This window comes from Parasteatoda tepidariorum, chromosome 4 (assembly GCF_982258835.1).
Source record: "Parasteatoda tepidariorum strain Cologne lab strain chromosome 4, Ptep-v5.0, whole genome shotgun sequence".
NCBI lineage: Eukaryota > Metazoa > Arthropoda > Arachnida > Araneae > Theridiidae > Parasteatoda > Parasteatoda tepidariorum.
In genome coordinates, this window is record NC_141758.1 from 93,286,786 (window position 1) to 93,300,450 (window position 13,665).

Genomic DNA, 13,665 nt, shown 5'->3' on the forward strand with positions numbered 1-13,665 from the left:
TTAACCTTTTTAATCACATTTCTCTAAAAAGATGTAAAAACTTAGAGAGAAAAAAATATATTATCAATCTTTATCAACTTTTGCTTTGTTATTAACATCCAAAAGGCTATATAAAACTGTATTTTTCAGAAATTTTCAACAAAGAACAAACATGAATATAAAAATAGTTATGCAATATTTATTTAGTTATTACAAGTAGGCTGTTTTCAGAAACTTTTCGCAACATATAAAAAAATATTTTTCAGCAAATAATTGACTATTTTCAAAAGTATTGTGAATTCGTATAAGAACTGTTAAGTTTTATCCATTTTCAAACGGAACCCTTTCTGCTGATTATGAAAATGGTCACTACGTTAATATGCAGAAAGGCCATAGTTTTTTTTATAAATAAAAAGCACTTATGAACTAATATTTTAAAATTTAAAAATTGAATCACTATGTTGTTCACACTCATAAAAATATATAGAAATAGAGCATTCATGATTTTTATCTAAATTTAAGACAGAAAATCTTACCAAATTAGCAATTTTTCAAACAGCTTAATAATTTTTTTAAAAACATTTCTCATTTTTTTTAAGGGTGAAATGGTGCTGTACAGTAAGTTTGACATAAAAAACTGAAAAATAGGAAAGATCAGTGGGTTACCTCAGCATTGAGGGACTCTTACTTAATCAAAGAATTAAAATCCTTTGAAAAGAAATCATATATTTAAGTTACCTAGACAAATTCAAATAATAAAATAATGAATAATTGAAAGTTAATTATAATTAAATGGTTGTATATGAATATCAATAACTGTGTGTTTATAACTGATAAAAATTAAAACCTTTTTGGAATTGATTATATGATCTATCACCAATATTAAGCCATAAATGTTTTCTGAATAATTGTTTTGTACAATGAATATATACAAACTTTAAATGAATAAATATAGCACCACCATATAAATTAAATAGTAAATTAACAGTTTAGGACTTATTTGAAGTAGAGAATTAACTCAAATACAAAATTGTTTACTCATATTATAAAAAGTGTTTTTTTTTCTTTATAAATCTAATAATATGAGCTTTTAACAGTTATTTTTCACTGGATCGTATAAACAAATACGACAATTAGATTTTAAAAAATTACGTACATCACTTATTATAAAAGTAATACATTCTTCTCATTTTTAAAATCTTTGTACAAAATTTCTTATCTTCCACTAAAAAATTTTAAAACAAAAGAATTGTGAAATCTTTTACAAATTTTTAATGGATATCTAATATTAAAATATATTAACTATGCACAGTAATAGAAAAATATGTGTAATTTTTTATTGCACTTTAAGGCTTAAATTTTTATATAAATCTTATATTTTCAGACTTCAAATTGGAAGTATAAATAAGGTTCAAGAAATATGAAAAAAATAAATGCTAGGAAGAAAATAATGTTAAATTCATTAAATGTGATATAATTAAAATAACTAACATAATAAAAAATGAAGAATGTGATTTTGAAAATGCAAAAGTGCTTCCTAATAATTTGTTAATAAGTATTGCTTACAAATGTTAGATTTTAACATGAGTAGACATTATGATCTTGAATAATTAACATAATAATCACTTCAAAGTAAACTAATGACAACAGAATTGTAAAATAAAAAGTAACAGACAAGAACTTACAATGGAACTTGTTAAAACATTTAAATTAAAATACATTAATAAACACCATTAAGTAATATTTTAGCAATATTTAACATTTCATAAAATTTCCTTGACTAATGAATAAGAGTTAAAATTATTAAATGGGAACTAATTATTAAACTAATTGAAATAAAGATAATTATGAAACTATTACAAATCGTTAACTATTTCAAACAAGGATTGTAAAAGAAATGTAAGAAAAGAATAAATTACAATTTTTAAATGAGAGTAGATATTAAAATGCTTCATTATTCTAAGTAACGTAATAATAATTATTTAATACAGTAAAAAATAAAATTGAAATCACAAACAAGTAAAAAACAAAAATTGGAAACAAATGTAGAATGATATAAAAAAACAGAAATAATGAAGGCTCTGAAACATTAAAAAATAATTTTTTTTTTAATGATGGGAACTGAATGCAAACAGTAACAAGATTTTGAAACCGAAACGGACCAGCGTATCACTCGCTTATGTTATGCGTATCGCTTATGTACAGCGTATCGCTTATGTTATGAGACAATGTGTGAGTAGCTTTAATATTTTAGGATGCTTCAGTTTTGAGATTTATATTTAAATTTGCACATAATTTCATGATTCATAAGATTTTCCTGTTTTTTATAAATTCTAAAAGATTGTAAGCTATTAATCGACTAAAAGAAATTAATATCACAACATAAAATGTAAGTGTGGCCATGTTTTGAATGTTGCCTTCAGTTTTTAATGTCTTCAGCTAAAGTTAAATACCAATTAAATGGTAAATAGCAAAACTCATATTGTAAACAGTGTAATAATATAGGATGGCATGTATTTTTAAAAAATACATGCCATCCTATATTATTGGATGGGTAATTGGGATAGTAATTGGGATAGATAATTGGTTTGTTAAGGGATAGACGGGTAATTGGGATAGATAATTGGGATAGTAACCGGGATGTTGGTATTATGTATTTCAACTGCTAGCTCCACTTTTGCTATGTTTTACATGGTTCCCCACCCATAAAGAAATGTTAAAACTAACTTACCATTTAAGAAAAGTTTACAAAATTTAAAATGAAATCTGAACAGGATAAGTGTTAAAATTAGTGAATTTAGTCAATAGATTAAATTATCAATCCATACACTGAGTGATTTCAACTTACTTATTACTTCAGCTAATTAAAATGCTCTAGGAACAGGGAAATAATGATTATCAAATTATTAAAAAATTTTCTTCACAATTTTTGGAGAGTACAGTCAAACCCCGCTATAGTGAACCTTCAAGGGACCGAAATTTTGGTTCACTATAACCGGGAGTTCACTATATCCATTCCACAGACAATTTAACTAATGGTTCCCAAACTCCTCCCTTTTATTACACATTATTTAAATAAATGACTAAAAAATATTATTTAGTAGCGAAAAATGTGTTATTTTTCATTACTCTTCGTCTTGCTTACAAAAAAAAAAAAAAAAAAAAAAAATATTTAGTAATCTTTAGCTGATGAGCAATCCTGACAGAAAATTCATATTGATCCCACTGACACCTTACAGGTGCACTATCAGCCAGGTTTGGAAATATCTGCTTGGTTTGTTAAGGGATAGGAAAGTGAGATAAAAGAAGCTTATCGCTAAATTCCCCTCTATAGATGGTTTTAAAAATCGGTATATGTATTTATTTTAAAGTAAAAATTTCAAAATTATTACAAAAAAAATTAAGAAAAAAATCAGTTGAAGACAGAAAAAAGTTCATTATATCCAACTTCCTCACTTTTTTGGTTCACTATATCCACAAAAAATAACATTATACGTGTATAGCAAGGCACGGGACCTAACATTTTGTTCACTATATCCGGGAGTTCACTATAAACCGTGTTCACTATACCGGGGTTTGACTGTATTGTTTAAAAAAAAAAAAATAGATTAAGGAATGAATGCTTACGTATAATTTGAGTTACAAAAAAGAACAAGCAATAAAGTTTCATAATGTTCTCATAAACACAATAATCTCAAAGTACAGAAAAATAAAATCATCACATATTGAAAAACAGCAACAGATTAAAAATATTAAAAAAAGCAGATAGTGATATAAAAAATACAGCCAATGGTGACAGATTAAAAATACAGGCCCAAATGAAATAATGTTACCACTATAAATAATGTTAAGATTTACTTCACATATCAATGAAATTTATAAAATATACAATAAAATTTGAATTATAAAAGGATAGGATTAATTAATTTTGAAAATAGATAACCCTTAGTCTCAAGTAGGACACTGGTGTCCCGTTTACATATTTTTTCTGATGCTCTAAATACAAGAAAAACATAATTTGGTATTTTTTAATTATAACAAACAGTCTTAATATTTATTAAAAAATCAGTTAGATTATTGATAAAAAAATATTTTTTTCATTCCCACTCAAAAATGTATTAATAAATGATTTTGTAACTTAAAGAATATTCAATGATGAATAACTGTTTCTCTTATATCTAAATAACTGCAAATTTGAAAAATGATTGTTTGGAAATAATTCATATTTGAGAAATTTTACCTTTAATGCAAAAAAAAAAAAAAAAAAAAAAAGTATTTTATGCATTATTTTAAAACTATAAATTATTAAAATGCCAATTATAATATTTTTCACTTATTCGGACCTAAATTAATACAAAATAATAAAAAGTATGCGAATAAAATTCTGTGTCAAAAGGTTATAACTATTAATTAACTGAGATAGGGAGTAAGTAGTTAATGAAGTTACTACAAATACATATTTAAAGATTTCAGAAAAAAATGTCTAAAAATACATAAAGAATGAATAAATGCTTGTTTTTAATAAGGATAATATAAAATTCCATTCTGTTCCAGTTAATACAACAACCATTAGAAAAATAAAATTAAAACTGCCAATAAAGAATGACAGAATTAATTTAATTCATTTTTTTCACAGAAAGAAAAAGAGTATAATGCAATAAATAATATTAATGGAGATTATTTATAAACCTTGCAGTAAAACACAAAATTATACTTCTAAATTTTTTCCCTACTGAAAATTTTCCCATGCAGAAGACATAGAATTGCCACCCACGTGTTTGTTATCTTTTATAAAATTATGTTTGTTATCAGCGACCACAAACGGATTGGTTGACACTTTCGAAGCAGATTTTAAACGGATCATAGAAACTGGTTGATTAGCTACACCGGAATTTGAAGATTGCGGAGTTGAAAATGTCCGCGACACCGGAGTTTTAAACACAGATTGGGTGGAGTTATTAGTTTTAAGTCTCTCCGAGTTGGACGACAGATAAGAATTTCCTTCGTTTGGTGGCGTCACAGACTGAAACATACTAACCATATTTTTTACATTGGACCCAGACGCACTTTTGCTGAGTGTAGGTTGATTGCTCGGATAGCAAACATCAGGCACGTACTGGACAAAAGGATTGGTATTTACAGGACTTTTCGGTATAAACAGGGGCTGGCTAGAAGTTAGCGGGGATAGCGCTGAAAAGTTTGTGGCGTTTAAAGTGGAATCTGAATGTGAATTGCTTGAAAATATATTAATGTCGTTTGAATTGCAGATATCTGTTTCTAATTCAATAAGAAGTTCATGATTCCCTCTAGAAGGGGTGTCAAAAGATTTGTTCTTATAGCTTGGGGGTCTTGGTAACAGTGGTGGGGGAGGTGGATCAGAAGAATTGGATAAATCTGATTTTCTTAAAGGGGATGCTACACAATCAGGTCCACACGGTGAATTGTCCTCAAGCTAAAAAAAGAAAAGAAAAATTTATGAAATTGAGTTACTTTTCAAGAAGAACGAAAAATTAAATTTTAGAATAGCTTGTTGGAAGATGTAAGGATGAAATTGCTTCGCTATTAATTAAGAAATTAATTTCTTGTTTCAGTCAAATTGTTATTCATTCATTGTTTTAAGGATTGCTCTAAGAGTATAAAAAAAATATCGTAGATTAGTTACGAACAACGAAATTCATTTATTGCCTTAAGAATTGCTCAAGGAGTAAAAAAAGATTATTGTATATTAGTTGCAAACAATGAAATTTCACAACTATTGTTAGTTAAGGGGAAAAACTTATTTTTAGGAGATAATTATAGAAATTTTAAAAAATCCGAAATTTTTATTACTTAACCATAAGACACTAATTTTGACCATGAAATCAAAATAACAGATAAATTGTGATTGTTTGCACCTCTGAAAACACCTTTCATTTCATCTTCCAAACTGTGGTTCGCAAAACTCCAAGGAGTTTCCAAGTAATATGAATGGGGTTTGTGAAAATATTATTTTTATGACAGAACTTTAAGTGGCTCACGTAATTAAATAAAACATTTACTGCACTTTACTTATTCGAAAAAGTTTATTTACATCTATTTGATCAAATATTTCATTTGTTATTATATTTAAATTTTTTTCTAAGTGAATATATTAGATCATTGATCACGATCTTGATACATTCATTTAAATATTTGCAATAGGATGTTTTACACTGTTTACATTTCTGGTTATAAACCAATTTTGAAGTATGGAAAATGGTGCCTATAAAACCAATCATAAAAACAGAAATATAGCAAGCAAGGCATTTTATTAGAGAAAATTCATAAGTTCATAGGTATTTAGTATTCTTTAGTATTCACAATCAATCAGTATATGAATTAGGAATTGAAATATTACCGATAGATCAATAAGCTGTGGGTCAGATATGCTAGTTCTATGATTGCTACATAAAGTGCAACTTCGGAATATAACTTCATGTAAATCACCCATTAGATCTACATCTATTGGCTGGAATGTTAGCTGCGGACTATCGAGAACGCTTCGCCGTAGTGGTGACATAGGAGTTAATGTATCATTAGTGGACACAGAATTTCTGAAATTGTAAAAAAAATAATAATAAATAGACAAAAATATCCGCAATGCATATATGTGTATATATATATATATATATATATATGTATGTATATATATATGTATGTATGTATGTATGTATATATATATATATACATACAGAGAGAGAGAAATCTTAGTTTTTGTCAAATTATAATAGTACTTTTTTTCTCAAATCATCAGATATAGTTTTCATTATCTTGTTTTTAAAGAAATTTTAATGTGGAACATTCAATTATAATTCAAATAGTTCAATTATAATTCAAATAATAATGATCAGAATTCTCATCATTAAATAAGCAACTTTCAAAGAAACTGTAAAATCTTTGTAAAAATAAAAACTGTACAAAAACCTTTTTTTTTTCTTTGGAGGAGGGGCTTGCAGATTATTGAAGGAATTTTGTCCATCTGCAGTAATAACAACATTTGCATGCTATAACATGTCAAATACAGAAAAAAAATCAAAGAGAGGAGGAGACCAAACAAATGAATTATTAAGGATCACAAGAACATGTAAAAAAAAAAAAAAAAAAATTATGTTGGCAAACTTATAATTAAACTTGAAATATATATATAATTTTCTTCATTAGTAGCTATACAAAAAAATTAAGACCTCTGATTACGTTACAAAACGCAGGAACTAACAAGACTTAAAACACGATGTGAGATAAATCACTTTATTGTGAATTCTGTTGCGTGATTAGCTGATAATTTTCATGTGAATTGTGATCATTATGAGGGAAATTGCAATTTGTGATTTGAAAGTTGCTTATTATAGAACAACTCCGTGTGATTCATAAATCTTTTATATTAGAATTTCAAGCGTTAATTCTTAAATCTCTTTTATATGATTCTTAAATCCTTCTAATACCATGTAATTTACTTGAATGAAAATTGCGATGCACGAAATTAAATACCCATCACATTACATGATTCAGAAATAACTTTAATTGAAATCATGATGTGTGTTTGATAAATCATTTTTTAATGAGAATCAGATTTATAAAATACCTTAATACGAATCCTGATGAGAATTTTGCAAATCACTTTAAAGCAGCATTCGATATAATATTCATTAATCACTTTCATTTGAATCCTAAGTCATATAACATTTCATATGAATTTCGATCCATAAATCAAGAATCAGTTTAATGTGAATCACGAGGTTTATTTATAATTCATGAAATATAGAACTAAATTTTATGTATTAGCAGTAAAAACTAAATGTAAAAATCTGATTTTATATGACAACAAATTAATGATCCTTCTTATAAAAATTAAAAAAATAAATAGGATAACAATATTAACCTGTCATAATAATGAAATTAACACATTGAACATATTTATAAATCGATGAAACACTAGTTATCATTTAGAAACTATGACTATAAAAACTAAAATTTGCTAGAAATTTCAGCTTTCTAAACATCAGAGATGAACAATAATCAAAAGTGAAAAATTTTGTATCTTCTTTAACCCTTTTTCACTTCAAGCAATTAAAAATTGCATCTACCAGAATTTCTATAATTTTCGTTTGAATTTATTTATTATTTTTTTACTGTTGTTTTGTAAGAAAGATTAGTATTATTTCAATTCCAAAAAATCAAGTACTTTTCAAGTACCCTATGGCAGAATTCAAGGACTTTTCAGGGCCCTGACTTTTTTCAACAAAATTCAAGGACTTTCAAGGTTTTTCAAGTACCGTTGGAACCCTGTTATGATTTACAAATTTATATTAGTAATAAAAATATATCACTAGCCAAAAAAACATTATTTCATATGACAAAAGATCTATTGAAGGTCACCTTTAAAATTTATTAATAAAAAATGTGATTAAACACCATAAATAATAATTTAAATACAAAAAATTGTAAAAAAAAAATTAATAGAAAATAAATACTTACAGATTGCTTTGTTTATCTGATGAATTTGTGTGGGTCAGAGATTCTTTCCGGTAAGTATTCTAGGAAAGATTACAGAATGTTAAGGAAGCAAATAACAGAACATTAAAAATTTTCTTTACCTGGCTCAAATTGGATGTAAGTAAATTTTAATAGTTAATAATTTCTATTTACATTATGTAATAATTTAATTTATCTTTCATAAGCTATCAAATTAAAAATGTCCAGAAATCAATGCTTTTTAAGATATTAAGTGACTTAAAATTAATGATAAGGTAATCTAATACAATATATTCCAAATTTACAGATTTTATAAAAAACTATGCATTTAAATGTACAAGTATAGATTTTTAGACAATTGGTAATGACATTTGCACGTATAGTTTTAATAAAACCTACAAATTGAGTTTTAATCACAGACATTGTAGGGTCTTAGCATATAAACTAATTCATTATATCTTAAAGCATTGATTTCTAGCCAATTAGCACAATGAGATTTTTAATTGAACTGATATGCATTAAATTAATCTAAATTAATAGTTTTTCTAAAGATATCTGTGAGCCCATAAACATAAAACTTCTACATAACTACTAATAGTATGCTTTGAGATAACTATTAATACTTTGAATAATAGTTTTTATACTTTGAATAACTATGACTTAACATAATTCAACATAAACTACTTAATCTTCTTTCTTATTTGAAATTTTTAAGTTGGATAAAAGATAGTTTGGAAGCACACATCCACCTACTGTCTTTAAACCTAATGATGCTCAGTTCAAATTGAAAAACGCACATTTTCTTGATTTTATATTTCGACCTCAATTTATTTCTGAATACATTTCACGGTTTCTGAATACAGATACCAGCGGTACATAAACACAACTGTGAGCATATTAATCGATAAAAGACTGATTTATTAAAAAAATATTTAAAAAGAACAGCATTTTTTCATTGTTTTATCATTAAAAATCTTAAATTTGGTTTTATATCTGACAGTTGAATCCTGGAGATCAATCTAGTCTTGTTATGAATTTGCTTTTGGTGCATGAACACAAGTTTATGATGAATGAAATAAGCAGAATTATGGTTTTCACTGAAATTAAAATGAAAGAGAACTGCTATAAACATTGAAAATTGCTAATAGGGAAACATATTTCTTTATTAACAATTCAGGTTTTTTTTTTTTTGAAAAGTACAATGAGAAGTACAAATGCAATATTTATAAATTCACGTCCTTTTTGTAGTTCATTCAATACATTGTTTTATGAAAATTTATGTTGTTTTTTTCACCCGAAATAATACGCAAATATTAATGAAAAATTAAATGCTAATAGAAAAGAATAAACTATTTCTTTTCTTATTGGCATTTTACTTTAATATTGTAAAGGCAACCAGAATTTAAAGTAAATAATGGATTTTTAATATTTAAACATAATTACAGGCTTCAAAAAAGTTTAAAAAAATCTTAACTTCTGGAACCCTAGGGTTCCGGGAAACAGAATTTGGGAACCGCTGTTCTTTACTATTCCTTCACAATGTGTAAAAAAAAAAAAATAACATATCCATTATTAAATACTAAGTTATTAAAATCAAAATATTATTCAATAATGCTTTAAATTTTGAATAATTAAAATCATTTGTTTATTTAAACTGTACTTTTAGAGTTATAATTTCACTTTGTTACTATGAGAATAATAGTTATTTAAAAATTATAAAATCTCGCTTACTTTCACTGAATGCTTTTTGTGATGTGAATGAACACCATTAAAAGATGTTGGAACACTGCCCCGGCGTTGAGGAACTTCTGGAGCTTCATCAGGTATCATCTGGAAAAGGGAACAAAATTTAACAAACTGTTGCATCTCTTTATTATTTAAAAAGACGCATGAAATACTAAAATTATACTTACAGTATGATTATGAATATCATGAATTCGAGATCTAATATCCTTATAAGCTTTTTTCGATGTATCTTTTACCTAAAATTTAAAGATATTTATTTAATTTTAAATTAACAATTTTGTTAATAAACACCAACAGATAGATACCATATCAATAAACTATGTTTAAAAAATTTAAACAATAAATAACTTAAATTAAGCAATATTCTAACTTTAAACACTTTCAAATGTAATTTATTGCTTTTTCAAATAATTTTAAACAAAAAAAAAACTTCTTTTTAAAATTTTTATCTTTATAATAACTTTTTTTTAATATTTTGATTTGTAAATACACTTAACTTCTAACACTTACATACACTTTGTTCTTAATAACTTGCTCAAGATCATTGAAAATAATTACCTTAACCCTTTACAGAACCAGTTTTTTTCTAGCAATGGTATGTTAAAATACTTTTGGGATATAGGTTGATTTATAAAAAGAAATACATTTAGTTTATTACCCTAAATTAAAGAGATTTGAAGAAAAAAATTTTTTTTGATGATATTGGCCATAAAAATGAACTCTTGTGCTTATAAACAACTGAATTTACAAATCCGTTGTTTACTCAGTTGTCACTGAATGAGAGGCGATTAAAGATGAACGAACTCATAACACTCAAAAGAAAATTCTGGATCTCATCCTAACATTTATTGCTACCTACATTTATGAAAACAAAACACTTCCTTGGAAATTTTTTTCGTTTTTTCCAAAATTATCAATGGATAGTCTGGTGGGAAAATAACTTCCAATTGAAATTAATTTATGCAATTGGAAAGAAGTTTACTCTTCAGGATCTTATAAAGGACAATACAGGCAACAGAAATAGAGTTAATTTATAAGAGTTAAGAAAGTTAAGAGAAATAGAGTTAATTTATAGAGTTTAAATAATATTAATACTCAGAGCTAAATATTATTTACAATATATTTTCAATTAAATGTATAAAAATTTAACACTAAAGTATTTTAAAATTAGTTCATCATTAGATCTTCACATTTATTTATACTTGATTACCTTTGTTTTCATGATCTTGAAAAAGGCACCCCCTTCTTTCTAAAATAAAATTTAAAACACAATTTTATTTATAATTTTTTTTATAATAAACTATTATAAATTTCTACAAATCACAGTTAAGGAAACAAATTACATAGACAGTTGACTTACTTTCATAGTGGAAACCCAATCACGATATTGATTTCGTAGACGGAAGCTTGCTTTGTCTTCGTGTGCTGTCAATTCAAACTCAAATTCATCATTTACACCTTGTCCTGAGTTTAATTTCTTTAGCCTGCTATCAATAAACTGCAAAAGATCTATTTGTAAAAATTTGATAAAACGAAAAGAAATTCAATGGTACTAAATCATTTTAACTGTCAAATTACCAAAATATTTACAGCTTCTCTTTGCATATTTTACAACAAATTAAAACTCTAATGTAAGAAAACAACCAAGACTTATTCTTAATTCAGTTTAGGGCCACAAACAACAAATATAATAAAAGCGAAGGAAAAAAAAACAGTTAAATATTTGTTAAAAACAGTCATATGGTTAAACAAAATAATATAAAAAATAAGGGAAACAAAATTTCAAAATAAATAAATAAATAATAATATTAAATAAATAATAATAATATTAATGAAGGTCAAAAAATTTAAGTTTAAAAATGTTTTTGAAATCATTAATTTGAAATAAAATTGCATTTAAAAAACTTTCTCCATTTGGAATCATGTATGTGCAAATCGAGTACATAAAATTATGTAAATAAATTGCGAACATAAAATCTCAATCGATAATTTTGTTGCTAAATTTTAAGCTCGTATTTTGTTTAATAAAATGCTTTACATTTATCTGTAAAATTTATAAAAACAAAGCATTTAAAAAAAATTCTATAAAAACTTTAATGTTTTATAGTAAAATGAACTTACTTGTTGAAAGATTTGTAACTCAAGCATTTTTTGTAAGAAAGGTTGCATCGCAGATGGTCTGCTTTGAACAAACAATTCCGGACTAAAAGTGATTTTTTCAGTTGGTCTCAACTTCAAAGCATTCCAGTAACCACCAATAAGCTTCACCAGAGCTTTGAGAAAGGCTCTAGCGACAGCATCCCCCAGCATTTCGTGAGGATGCTTCAAATCATGTCGAAGAGACTGCAACTGCAACAGATATTAAGTTAAATGACAAAGAAAGACATTCAGACGTTTATGATCTTTACATAACCTGTGGGATTGAATGCAGAGTTTAATGGCACAAGAACCAAACTGCTACAAACTCTGATGATATAACACACTCAGGGTAAAAAAAAAATTTTTTTTGACATTTTCTAAGCATAAAATTAAATAATATTAAAGAATAAATAATGTTAAGAACATTAGGGTTAGTAATTTATTTTATTAAATTATAAATCAAACTTTTAAACCACATACCATAGTCTTGATAAAATTACAGAAGTAATTCTTTGTGACAAAATTAAATTTCATCAAAAGCATTTATTGATAAATTCATTTCCGCAGTTGATCTAGATTTTTGGGAGAATTACTATAATCATTAAAAACTCTATTATGAATGAGCTTACTGCTGTACCATATCAGTCTAACATTTGAAAATCATTAATTTTTAAATTAATTTTTTGGCTTTTTTAACTGTATATTTATCTCTTTTAGTATAATATAATCTCTGTTGAACTTTTATCATCCCTGTGTTTAGCATTGTTTTTTATTCTACTCATGAAGGTGTACCATTGTGATATCAAAATGCATATAGGTTTTTAATGAATTTTTACACATAGGTTTTGATGAATTTGTGTCATATAGGTGTTACATAGGTTTGCATATAGGTTTTAATGAATTTGTGATTTTAAAATGCTTTTTTTTTTAAATGAAATTTCATATTCTTAATAACTAATAAAATTTATAAACCAACCAGTTAAGGAACATTTCATATATATTGGCTAAAAATAAGAATTTGAAAGTTTTTCTTTAGATTGATTGGTAACAATAGCTTACTGCCAAACAATAGGAAGTCATCTAGCAATGTTTTGGATTACCTGGTCAAAGAGACTTCTCTGGAAAAATTTTTGAATTTGTTATTATCTCTGCAACACCTTGTTTCTTTGAAAAAATGATAAGGTGCGTGTTTGCATTTATATGTTTGAAGTGAAATTAATTGTCTGTAAAAGTTTTATTTTTCTCACTGTGAAAAGGAGAATTCAAAATATAGTTAATGAAAGTACGTTTTATTTTTTTTTTAAGCATCAT

The 13,665-nt window shown here is 25.8% G+C and overlaps 1 protein-coding gene across 2 annotated transcripts in view; it reads right to left on the minus strand.

Annotated features, from left to right (window-relative positions):
* Positions 1-3,572: 3,572 nt before the first annotated feature.
* LOC107453937 (DENN domain-containing protein 1B) overlaps positions 3,573-13,665 on the minus strand; it is a 28,047-nt gene continuing 17,954 nt past the window's right edge. Inside the window, exons 14-21 of one of the 2 annotated variants that reach the window (XM_043051074.3) lie at positions 12,337-12,564; positions 11,576-11,713; positions 11,426-11,464; positions 10,383-10,451; positions 10,201-10,299; positions 8,473-8,531; positions 6,356-6,551; positions 3,573-5,431 (exon numbers count right to left, since the gene is read on the minus strand). In XM_043051074.3, coding sequence (XP_042907008.2) covers positions 4,709-5,431; positions 6,356-6,551; positions 8,473-8,531; positions 10,201-10,299; positions 10,383-10,451; positions 11,426-11,464; positions 11,576-11,713; positions 12,337-12,564 — 1,551 coding nt within the window. In that variant the 3' untranslated portion in view covers positions 3,573-4,708. The remainder of the gene's footprint in view (positions 5,432-6,355; positions 6,552-8,472; positions 8,532-10,200; positions 10,300-10,382; positions 10,452-11,425; positions 11,465-11,575; positions 11,714-12,336; positions 12,565-13,665) is intronic. The other variant, XM_087161712.1, reaches the window with a different exon arrangement.